Source organism: Vanessa cardui, chromosome 22 (genome assembly GCF_905220365.1).
Source record: "Vanessa cardui chromosome 22, ilVanCard2.1, whole genome shotgun sequence".
NCBI lineage: Eukaryota > Metazoa > Arthropoda > Insecta > Lepidoptera > Nymphalidae > Vanessa > Vanessa cardui.
In genome coordinates this window covers 6,073,310-6,086,541 of record NC_061144.1, presented here as the reverse complement: position 1 = coordinate 6,086,541, position 13,232 = coordinate 6,073,310, and the positions used below count along the sequence as shown (strand labels likewise).

At 37.1% G+C, this 13,232-nt stretch overlaps 1 protein-coding gene across 1 annotated transcript in view; it reads left to right on the top strand.

Annotated features, from left to right (window-relative positions):
• The window catches only part of LOC124539451, a 66,874-nt gene that overhangs the window by 41,071 nt on the left and 12,571 nt on the right, over positions 1–13,232 (top strand). The window contains exons 44-58 of the mRNA XM_047116846.1: positions 720–862; positions 1,941–2,046; positions 2,414–2,544; positions 2,664–2,865; positions 3,713–3,933; positions 4,627–4,762; positions 5,326–5,703; positions 5,801–6,046; positions 7,433–7,669; positions 8,552–8,884; positions 9,037–9,202; positions 9,332–10,262; positions 10,735–10,930; positions 11,453–11,586; positions 12,701–12,942. Coding sequence (XP_046972802.1) covers positions 720–862; positions 1,941–2,046; positions 2,414–2,544; positions 2,664–2,865; positions 3,713–3,933; positions 4,627–4,762; positions 5,326–5,703; positions 5,801–6,046; positions 7,433–7,669; positions 8,552–8,884; positions 9,037–9,202; positions 9,332–10,262; positions 10,735–10,930; positions 11,453–11,586; positions 12,701–12,942 — 3,802 coding nt within the window. The remainder of the gene's footprint in view (positions 1–719; positions 863–1,940; positions 2,047–2,413; positions 2,545–2,663; positions 2,866–3,712; positions 3,934–4,626; positions 4,763–5,325; positions 5,704–5,800; positions 6,047–7,432; positions 7,670–8,551; positions 8,885–9,036; positions 9,203–9,331; positions 10,263–10,734; positions 10,931–11,452; positions 11,587–12,700; positions 12,943–13,232) is intronic.

Here is a 13,232-nt window from a genome sequence, read left to right as displayed (position 1 = left end):
AGACTTGACAAAGGAATTAATTTGAAAATTGACGAAGGTTTTCTTACTCTGATTGTATTTACTTGCATATGTTTGGACTTATTTCATTAAACATTAGTATAATTCGGAAAATTTTAAGTCGAGATGGCCCAGTGGTTAGAACGCGTGCATCTTAACCGATGATTGCGGGTTCAAACCCAGGCAAGCACCGCTGATTCATGTGCTTAATTTGTCTTTATAATTCATCTCGTGCTCAGCGGTGAAGGAAAACATCGTGAGGAAACCTGCATGTGACAAATTTCATAGAAATTGTGCCACATGTGTATTCCACCAACCCGCATTGGAACAGCGTGGTGGAATATGTTCCAAACGTTCTCCTCAAAGGGAGAGGAGGCCTTTAGCCCAGCAGTGGGAATTTACAGGCTGTTGTTGTTACGTACCCAGATCAGTTTGTAAGGAATGGTTTACATAATGTTGTCTTAAATTTTCGCGATTATTACACATTTAAATAAAACTAGTTATTACGGATTTTAATCGCGTATATTGGTATCTTGAGTAACGTTGGCGGTAGTTGCAAATAATATTTTCTTTTGTTCTTCAAATAGACAAATGCCACCTTAGTCTACCCGTGACCACGAACGCTGTAAAGTGCTCGAAACGTCGGGATGTCCAAAATAATTAATATACTCGATTAAAATCCGCTATAACTAGTTTTATTTAAAGGGATGGTTTAATTGAAGGTGGACATACCGCAAGTGAAGGGCAAGGAGATTTACTTCAAGTCGCGCGTGGACGTGTACCCCGAACTGCGGCGCGCCGTGACGATACAAGCCGCGACGCCGCTGCAGAAACTCAAGTTCCTCAAGGGTGATGCTGACTTCGTGTAAGTTCAGTCTCTATAAATAACCTAACTCCGGCTGTTGCGTTCACCGAAATTTCTTTTAACTCGCTTCAATGGCCTTGAAAGAGCTTATGGAATAAGTTGGCGGACGAACATATGGGCCACCTGATGGTAAGTGGTCACCATCACCCATAGACAATGACGCTGTAAGAAATATTAACTATTCCTTACATCGTCAATGTGCCACCAACCTTGGGAACTAAGATGTCAGGTCCCTTGTGCCTGTAGTTACACTGGCTCACTCACCATTCAAACCGGAACACAACAATACTGAGTACTGTTATTTGGCGGTAGAATAACTGGTGAGTGGGTGGTACCTACCCAGACGGGCTTGCACAGAGCCCTACCACAAAAACCACATATAGAGCTACTCTCCCATTTATAATATTAGTATAGAAGATATTATACTCAAAACCTTAAAAATGTTTTATTGTTTATAATTTTACTTTGTGGTAGGGTAGGCAAGCTCATCTGGGCAGTACTACCCACTCAACAGATACTCTAACGCTAAACAGTGCTTAGTATTGCTGTGATATGGTTTGAAGAGTGAGTGAGTATACAGGCACAGGGGTCATAACATCTTAGTTCCCAAGGTTGGTGGCGCATTTGTGTTGTGAGAAATGGTTAATATTTCTTACAGTGCCATTTTCTATTGGTGGTCATCACTTACCATCAGGTGGCTCATAAGCTCATTTGCATAAAAAAGAAAAAATACATAATTTGAGCATAAAAACTCAGCCTAGTTTGACGCAATTTATTTAAAAAAGCGTTAAATCTGTTTAGAAACTTTTATAAACTCCCGACTAATACGTTTTAACCTTTAACAAAATGCAATTTAAATATATTTATATAATATTGTGAAGCTTTATAAAACAAAACTTAGAATATTGGCTGATAAGAAAAAGTACACATAATGAAAATATTTTATAACGTGTGATTGACGCACCGGGTTGCTCTTCTAGTGTATTGTTTTTTATAGTCGAGTGTATTTTTTTTTATAGCTGTCAGGCCTACAATGTCTTGTCTTTGAATTTAAAACATGTATATTGAATTGTTATAGATTTGCACCAAAAACTGGTTACCTGCTGTGTAACTACGAATTGCCGGATATGAAGGGTGAAGGTGACCTCAAGTGGAGTTTCTTGCTCGGAGATCTCTTCATACGCGTAAGTATGGGACAAGCTTAACGCCAAATTGCTGCTTTAAGCCCGGGAAAGACATTTTAATTAAGAAGCAAAGTATAGACATTATTTAACACTTAAACAACGATTACAAGATACACATAGAAAAGTCAATGCCTTGGAAATTCATAAGTAAAGGCTACATTACTCGTATTTATTCTATAAGACCTTAGCTATTAACGATAGTTAAATAACTTCTAACACTAATAAAATAAACGCCTATTTTACACTATACACGATTTGAAACGAATGTTTTTATTCTCATACTAATTAATCAAAATCGTCTTCACCACTCTTGTAGTTTTCAACGCAAACTAAATCTAGCGATAAAATATGTGTCTTATTCCTATAGGCAATAGGGCAGCAATTAGTAAAACAAATTCAGCGCAGCGTCGACTTAGACATCTACTTCGGTAACAACACAGCTGACGGACTCACTAAGACCAACGCTGGATTCAGGATGGACTTAGATCGCATATGGCAGTAAGTTAAATTGTACCTTATCTTCTAACAAATAAAACTCATAATTGAATGTAGATGCAGTACAATACTACTTACTTTAGTTAAAATATTAAGCACGGTTAATAATGCTCATTTCACAGAATCGGAGGAAATGCATCATTCGGCTTCATAATGGACAAACGTCTCAATCTCATCATCAACGCCATCCTCCCGAAGCCGAACGTAGACGTACACACGCTGTACATGGATGGGTCGATGGGTGACGCCATGAATCCTGCTCAAACGATCGAAGCAATGTATCGTACCGACGTTACAAAAATACTTGTTGGACTTAAAGGAAAGGTGAGCGAATTATCTTAAGTAGAATACCAAATCAGCCAGAATGCGCCAGTCGTGATTTATTACACATTATTGTGTCTTAGTGTTCTTAAGTTTGGATAGGTTAGAAGATTAGAGGGGTACTTAGATTCAACTTAGCGGAATTTACCTAAGTAAAATTCGCATAAGTAAATAACCCCAAATCTTTACAATAGTCAGGAATAATATACCCAAAGAAAATCTCAAAAACAATATATATATGCGACATTTCTGAACAATTACACAATCTTATAACATATTCAAACCTCCGTGTTCGAGTAGTGTGTACACCGCTGAGCCGATGTAGAAAAAGTTCATTAGTTTTGTATGTCGTCTTCGCTCTGGGTGTTTGTGCCGTCGTTACTTATGATTCTGAGCTGAGCTGAGATGGCCCAGTGGTTAGAACGCGTGCATCTTAACCGATGATAGCGGGTTCAAACCCATACAAGCACCACTATATATATGTGCTTAATTTGTATTTATAATTCATCTCGAGCTCAGTGGGGAAGGAAAACATCGTGAGAAAACCTACATGTGTCTAATTTCATCGAAATTCTGCCACATGTGCATTCCACCAACCCGCATTGGAACAGCGTGATGGAATATGTTCCAAACCCTCTCCTTAATGGAAGAGGAGGCCTTATCCCAGAAGTGGGAAATTTACAGACTTTTACTACTTTACTTATGATTCATCACACGAGTTTAGCTTTAACTACTTACATTGTGATCAGAGTAATGTATGTGGTGTTGGCCAATATTTATTTATAAACGCCCATTGATACATTTTAAATTTAAACATTAATTATACTATTCCACTTGTTGTATTCCACAGATGCTGACTCTAGCTGAAAGTTTCGACGCGAACTCCACTATAACTTGGACTTCGAACTCGGCCCTACAAAATGTTGACAACATAATATCTTACAACTGGGACGTGAATGGCTCGAGATACATCGACTACGCTTTGAATACGCCAATATATGAAGGCGAACCGACTTTCACTCTCAAGGGCTCCTATCAGAAGGACATGGTCCATGGATACCACGTTGTAAAGTGAGTTACAAATTTTATGCATTAAATGTGTATATTATTATATGTGTTTTTACATAATAAGTAGAACCTGCAAATGGGCCACCAAATGATAAGTGGTTCATAATTACCCATAGATTTTGCCATAAGAATTTTTAACCATTCCTTACATCTCTAATGCGCTAGGGACCTTAGGATCTAAGTTATTTCGTCCCCTGTACCTGCAGTTACACTTGCTCAATCATCCTTCAAACCGGAACACAACAATATAAAACATTGCTACTTGGTGGTACAAAACAGTATAAGTGGGTAGATATTAAAGGGTTGCACAAGACTCTACCACCAAATTAGTGCTTTCCAGGCAAAAAACGGTTAAATTTTACTGAAAAATATATATCATAGAAGCTTGTCGCGGTAAAGAAAGCTTATTACCATTTTCTTGTTTTTAAATAATAAAAAAAATATAAAACAACTTATCACAGATTAATAACGATAATCTACCTATCTAATTCGACATGAAAAATATTATTTTCATTTTTCGTAAGGATAAAAAAAAATAAACGATTTTTCAGTCATGCAATAAATTTGATTTCCTTTTTAACAAAATTAGTTGTATTTAGCTTAAGAATTGCTTGATTGATTCTCTAAACTAGTGCCATATAAACCTTTATCTATTAATGGAATATGACATTGATGATATGTATATGAATGTCGCAGAGGCCACATGCACCGGCCCGGCAGCTGCCAGATAGGCGAGCTCGACGCGCGATACGGCGGCTTCCGCCACACCGACGGACACTTCAACATGTCCACGCCCTTCCACACGCTGCCCTGGCTCAAGTCTATATTCGAAGTGAGTTTCTTATATTTATCTATGTATCTTCCAATAAACTACAACAAAATTAAAAATTAGCTTGATATTATCGTTTTTTTGGGCATTACAACAACAACAAAAACAACAACAGCCTGTAAATTCCCACTGCTGGGCTAAAGGCCTCCTCTCCCTTTGAGGAGAAGGTTTGGAATATATTCCACCACGCTGTTCCAATGCGGGTTGGTGGAATACACATGTGGCACAATTTCTATGAAATTTGTCACATGCAGGTTTCCTCACGATGTTTTCCTTCACCGCTGAGCACGAGATGAATTATAAAGACAAATTAAGCACATGAATCAGCGGTGCTTGCCTGGGTTTGAACCCGCAATCATCCGTTAAGATGCACGCGTTCTAACCACTGGGCCATCTCGACTCTTTTGGGCATTAAAGTCTTCATAATTATTGCATATAATTTATTTGCTAAACATCTGAATCTATTGTCAGGATTACCTTAACTATGACCTCTCAAGATAAGACTAGTTTTGTAAAGCTGATTAGCAAAGTATCTTACTGATCAATGTTGTGTTTTTTTTTAACAGATTAACAATTTAGAAGAATTCTCAGACAACAAAGTGGATCTATTCTGGCCTAACAAGTCAGCTTCGCTCAACACAACACACAAGTACATAAAACAAGATAATGGTTTCACACAACTCGGAACTATAGCAATATCCGTTCCATTGAACACCCAACATTTAGTTAACACCGAGTACTTTTATGTAGAAGAAGAAAAATCGAGCAATGGTAACGCAACAATCGATTTCGACCGTGAAAGATTCGTTGAATTCTTCTTCGATAAAGTATTGACTAAGAGTGATAGGAATCTCGATCTTGCAACCATGAATATAAAAGTGGAAAACGCGCACACACCATTCGGTGTGAAATACATTCATGAATATGATAACACTGGCAATATAGTAAGTGTAAACTCAGAAGCAATTTTTCTTCAAAATTTTCAAACAAGGTTTTATTGAACACAATATAAATAATACATAATAATACCTTCTATTTCAGGACGCAAAGCAAGCAACAATATTCCATCTACACAACGCGACGATGGCAAACATAACTGGTAGACTCGATATGTATACTTACGACATCGGCAAGCAGCTGAAACTGACAGCCATACACAGGAACCGAACCTGGTCCTTCGAGAACAAGTACGAAGCAGTGGACAAAGAACTAAAGCAAGGAAGCAAAATGACCTGGGCTGATGACGTTTGGATCAACTACGATATTCATGTTACTAATATGAGCGTCGTAAGTATTTTCTGTGCTTAATTTGTCTTTATAATCCATCTCGTGCTCAGCGGTGAAGGAAAACATCGTGAGGAAACCTGCATGTGACAAATTTCATAGAAATTCTGTCACATGTGTATTCCACCAACCAGCATTGGACCAGCGTTGTGGAATACGTTCCGACCCTTCTCCTCAAAGGGAGAGGAGGCCTTTAGCCCAGCAGTGGGAATTTACAGGCTGTTGTTGTTGTACTGGCAATACTTAATTTACAAATTTCAATTCTTATTTCTTCTCTAAAAAAGTACAAATTGGAGTGGGGATGATAATAGCCCAAGTGATTAGTATCGAACATGCCTATCTGTGAATAAGACAATCTAACGATATATTTTGGTCAAATTATAATTAAAACAAATGAATTGGGTAACTGATGAAGTGGACATTCCTAGACTTGATACATTAAAACTAATAACACCAATACGACACGAGCTAAGAGCATTTTACACTGGCTCACTTACTCTTCAAACCAGAACATAACAATACTAAATACTCAATAGAATATTGGCGATTAGGAGGAACCTACTAAGATGGGCATGTATGTACAAATATGTTACACTACTCGGAAACAAATTACCATACTATGTTAGTTTAGTATTATAGGCAGTTGTCAGTCTAGTGTTTTAGTTTCAAAAGGTACTAAGAGTTTAAGATTCGATGAAGGAATGAATTTGAAAACTGACGAAGGTTTTCTAACTTTGACCGTACAAAACACTACAACCATACCATAAATATAACAGACACGTCAAGTATTCATACAATTAAACAAGTATAATATATATATATATAGTAACAAGTCGAGATGGCCCAGTGGTTAGAACGCGTGCATCTTAACCGATGATTGCGGGTTCAAACCCAAGCAAGCACCGCTGTTTCATGTGCTTAATTTGTCTTTATAATTCATCTCGTGCTCAGCGGGGAAGAAAAACATCGTGAGGAAACCTGCATGTGACAAATTTCATAGAAGTTCTGCCACATGTGTATACCACCAACCCGCATTGGAACAGCGTGGTCGAATATGTTCCAAACCTTCTTCTCAAAGGGAGAGGAGGCCTTTAGCCCAGCATTGGGAATTTACAGGCTGCTGTTGTTCTGTTGTAAACAAGTATTACTGATGTTGTCTTAAATTTTCGCGATTATTACACATTTAAATAAAACTAATTATAACGGATGAATCGCGTATATTAATTATTTTTAAACATCAACACTGCAAAGTGCTCGAAACGTCGGGATGTTTAAAAATAATTAATATACGCGATTCATCCGTTATAATTAGTTTTATTTAAAAGTATTACTGAAATATGGTATCCTTTGCGATTATACGATTCTATTAGAAATTAATGTAATTTCCAGGCCGATACAGAATCTCAACAAATTATAATGGACGTACGCTACCCTCTGCGAACGTTCCGCGTGACGGCGTTGTACCGTCTGCAAGACACGTTGCTTGACGGCACCGCACACATGCTATGGAATGTCCGCGCCGAGAACAAGAGTGCTGAACTGAAAGGCAGGTGGGAAAACCCCCCCACCAAAGAAGGCAACCTGCATGATGTATATCTGGCGCTTTCTCATCCATCCTTTAGAAAGGTATTGTTATTTTACTAAATGTACTATTAGTTTACATAGTCTATAATATAATATCATTTAAATAAAAATTAATTACTCAGTCTTATCGTTTGTGAATAAACTATTCGATTTAATACGATAATATTATTCGATACAAGATTTTGTAGATGATAAAAAAGCGTGGAATTAATACCTGTTGACTTCCAGGCAGGATATATTAATTTAATAATTGTATTAACTTAAAAATTAACTAACATGACTGTATTTTTTTAAATGTTGAAAAAGAGTAACTACTGAGTTTCTTGCCGGTTCTTTTCGGTAGAATCTACTTTCCGAACCGGTGGTAGCTTCACTTAATTGTAATAATTAAATGACGATTCAAAAGTGCTTGTAAAAGCCCACTTGAATAAAGTATACTTTGATTTGATTTGATTTGATGTATTAGCAAGGAAAACACCGCCATTTGATTAAAAATAAAAATAAACTGAATTTAATATTAAATATTGCGTGAATTGTATATATTTAACGTGCATATTGACGTATAGTACGACACAACTAAGATGTAGCATCGGCAAATTCAATAAAATCGATTACTGCTGATTTATACAACCAATAGAAACAGCTCCCTATCGCGTCATTCAACGCTATTCGTCGCTATAGATTGTCGCGTAAGTGACGGGTTAAACTGTCGAATGTATTAGGTCATATGATATTACATGTACGTTTGTGTAAAGATCACATTCGCATAAGAAATGAATATAGATAATTGGGATAGCGTACTTAATTCTGGTGTGGTCGATTTTACGAGTTTTTCCGATGCTACATCTAAGTTGTGTCGTACTATACATATTTAAAAAGGTAATAAAACAAAATGCTTTTAATAATAATAAACATTATTTTCAGGATGTAACACTAAAAGGACAATATCTAACCACGCCCGCGGTTATGTCAAATATCTCCATAGAGTTACAATACTCGGATTACGAAAACGAATATCTAAAACTTAGGTCCATACTAACTGATAACTCCAATGGGCCGATAAGAGATTATAAATTTGCCCTCAAGTGTACTCATCCATCAACGAACTTGGACCTAGATATGAAGTCAGATATAAATATTCACAGTCGCTGGTATTACTTGACAAACTATTATAGATTCCAAAAGAATCTTTTCTATGAAAAGTTGAGGAGTAATAAGCTTTTGATCGATTTAAATAAAAGTGAAGTTAATTGGGAGGTAAGTTGGCTTTCCTGTTTTGATTTTAATAACAGAACAAAAATATTATCAAAATATTTAGCAATACTCATATTACTATAGAACTCGAATCAAGTAGTAAAAAGTTTACTTTTGTATTTATATAGGATTATAATTAATGATTTCTTTTACAGCGCGCTAATGAAACCTATTTCTACAAAGTCAACGGTACCTGGTCTCTTGTTTACCCAAGATATCAAGTCAGAGGCTGCGTGTTACGCCCTAACGCTAACGATACTGTTTTTGCTGAACTGTCAATGTTTGATAAAGCTTTGGTCGGCCATTATAATAGTACAGATGGTAAGTATATCATATAAAACAATTATATCATGTGATTATGAGGTATTAATTGCATCCGGCTCGAAGGACCAAATAATGTATACTATATAAGAAATTATAGTTCTTTATACTTATACTTAAATATTCCAGATATCTCATACCACATGATTGGAAGAATCGTAGACACTAGATCTGCCAAACTAAACGCGTGGCGTAACTACGATGACGTCACTACCGTAGACGTAGCGTCCTATATTCGTTTGAATCACTCCCGACTTCTCACGAGCGCTGTTGTATGGCGACCGGAAATATTCGGTGAAATTAAAGCACAGGCACTCTATACATTGAAACTTTTGTACAGCCAAGTGAATGAAACTCTTGTCATCATCAAAGAAGCGCCGATGGAAGCTCATCTCGCCTTACGGAACATTTGGAGCGACGCGAAACCGAGAGTCAGAGATTTCTTAGACGATCTTAACGACTTACACGTCATTAAGGACGATCTGGATGAATTCGAACGATTCCTGAACGAATCTTACGAACTTAATGATTTCTATGTAAAGGATATAGTCGAGTTCACTTACTACGTATTAGATGAAATGGCAATAAGAAATCACTTGGAGAGTCTTCCAGGCTTCGTTAATGATATGTGGGGAATGATGGGTAATACCAGCTCGTCGATCAAGGAGAGCCTGACATATGTAGTCGACTCCATAAAAATGGCCTACTCAAACTTCTTGGAATCCATGAACAAGTTCCTCGAAGCGGATTTGATGGAATTAGTGTCAGATAAATTGGAAACGATGATATTGCAATACGACAATTTCGTTAGGGATTTACATATGAAGTTTTTGGACTACTGGGAGGAGACCTGGGTGAACGCGACCACGAGACTCGGTAAATATTGGCACGACTTGCTGAAATCGATTGAGCCGTTGTTCTTCAAGATGCTGCATTACACGGAAGCGTTTGTTGTGACGATATGGAGGGGTATTATGGATTTCTTCCACGAACGGACTCACGAATTGACGGACACGCCGTATTTCAACTACGTGTCGACATTTGGACATGAAATGGATCGGTAAGTTCGATTTTCAATATAGTTGAAATAATAATTGAAGATTTATAATTTTAAAAATGGAACTAGTTCTTTACTGTAAATTGATACATATTTTTCAACTTCTTGTTTCAATTTAAACTAGCATGTTTTTTTCAGTATTAGTCAAATTAAACAAGCCGATTGGTTCTTAATATAAAACAGGTGTTTTATAATGTGTGTTTAAGATATCATTTTTTTTTATAATTGAATTTAAAACATCTGAAAAGTACCGAAGACAAAAACTAAACATTATTTTTTCAATCTGTTTTTTTTTTAATTTTATAATTTATAAAAACTTTTTGGTAGTCTTTAATTCTTGTTCAGCGTTTTCGTGATTAAGCTTATATTGTTCACTGTTAACTCTTAATATCCTGTTTAAATATTAATTGATTTCCACGTATATATAATTTATATTACATGTGATATAAATTTTAATATATTATATCGTCAACAGCATTTACAAAGATTTAGTAAACAATGATATAATAACGAATATTAAGAAGTACACGAGAAAGCTCTGGAACGTGATATGGGGTAAAATAGAGAAGTACATTCCCTTCACGGACGAATTCAAACAGCTATTCAATGAATTCAAGAACGCCTGGGAGAACTTCTTAAAGACACCCCAAGTCGTTTACGTCAGAGAAAAGGTACTCTTTAAAATCCTTACTAGTATTATAAATGCGAAAGTTTGATGATCATGAAATTTTGCATATACGATCATACCGCACCTGACATACTAAAGAGGGCCAAGCCACCTTTGATAATAACTTTTACATAAATTAAAATGAGGTATTTTTATGTATTAGAATAACTTCTGAAAATACAAATTTTCTGGCTTTCGTACACATAATATGAAAATACAGTACTAAATAAAATCTTGGGGTATGAATGGTACATATTCCAAAAAAAAGTACATCTCGAGTTAACTCTTCATTGTTATATAGCAATGGTCTTGAAGTTTATCATTTAAGATAAAAAAATACATATTCGTAATAATATATATATATATATATGTACACATAGTTTATACATATGTACATAATACTCAATACTTAGTTCGAAAATTGTAAATATAAATAGAAGTATACAATATGTTGAGTAGTCTAGTCCACCTCTCTTGTTTCAAAGAAAATAAACAGTAACTAATGACTAACTTGTATGTGATTTAGTATCAAGAGGCGTACGTACGCCTCAAGTGGTGGTACGACTACTTCTTGATTGGCGAAGCGTTGGACAAGGTGTGGGAGATACTCTACGCCAAAGTCACGAGCATGGCCAAAACTGCGCTGCAATATGAGGAACTGTGAGTTTGGACCTTACTCTCGTACACTTACATGATTTATGACCAATGTATTTTCTTTGTCGAGATGGCCCAGTGGTTACAACGCGTGCATCTTAACCGAAGATTTCGGGTCAAACCCAGGCAAGCACCTGATTCATGTGCTTAATTTGTCTTTATAATTCATCTCGTGCTCAGCGGTGAAGGAAAACATCATGAGGCAACCTGCTTGTGACAAATTTCATAGAAATTCTGCCACATGTGTATTCCACCAACCCGCATTGGAACAGCGTGGTGGAATATATTCCAAACCTTCTCCTCAAAGGAGAGGAGGCCTTTAGCCCAGCAGTGGGAATTTACAGATTGGTGTTGTTGTTGTTGTTTGTTGTTGTATTTTCTTTTCTTACAAATTTCATTATATTTTGGAGAATTGCCACTAAACAGTATTACTGGTATATCTTTGGAGATAATTATCGATTACTCTAACAGCCTGTAAATTTCCCACTACTGGCCGTCTCTGCCTTTAAGAAGAAGATTTGGAGCATATTTCACCGCACTGCTCAAATGCGGTTTGGTGGATACACATGTGTCAGAATTTCGTTGAAATTAGACTCATTCAGGTATCCTCACGATGTTTTCCTTCACCAAGTACGAGATGAATTAGCCACATGAAAATTCAGTGGTGCTTACCTGGGTTTGAACTCGCTGTCATCGGTTAAGATGCATGCGTTATAATCACTGGGCCACCCCGGCTCTTATTAGCGATTAACTTTGTATATAAAACTATAACTATTGTTTCATTTATGTATTACTTGGTGGTAGGGCTTTGTGCAAGCCCGTCTGGGTAGGTACCACCCACTCGTCAGGTATTCTACCGCCAAATAACAGTACCCAGTATTGTTGTGTTCCGGTCTGAAGGGTAAGTGAGCCAGTGTAACTACAGGCACAAGGGACATAACATCTTAGTTCCCAAGGTTGGTCGCACATTGACGATGTAAGGAATAGTTAATATTTCTTCCAGCGTCATTGTCTATGGGCGATGGTGGCCACTTACTATCAGGTGGCCCATATGTTCGTCCGCCAACCTATACCATAAAATATATATATAATCCAAATACTTACGGACACATATCAACAGTCACCGGAACCCGAAGACGAATTTCATATTCGACCCACACAAAGGCGAAATACTATTGGAGCAGAAGTTGCCAATGTCCTGGCACGCTTTCAACCGGACACCGGACTTCAGCGAGATCTCCGAGTACAGGACTGTTAGGGACTTCATGGACGAATGGCTGACCAGCAACAGAAGCATCTGGGCCTATTATTACGATATACGGCCTTACATGGACTTCAACAATGTAATGCCACCGTTTGCAGGTATGATGATAGTCATAAAATTTAAATTCAAATCTGTATTTCATAAGTCGACAACCTCCGTGGTCGAGTGGTGTGTACACCGGTTTTCATGGGTACGCCACTCGGAGGTCCCGAGTTCGATTCCCGGCCGAGTCGATGTAGATTACCATTAGTTTTCTATGTTGTCTTGGGTCTGGGTGTTTGCGGTACCGTCGTTACTTCAGATATCCATAACACAAGTGCTTCAGCTACTTACATTGGGATCAGAGCAATGTATGTGATATTGTCTCATATATATAAGTTAGAAATGT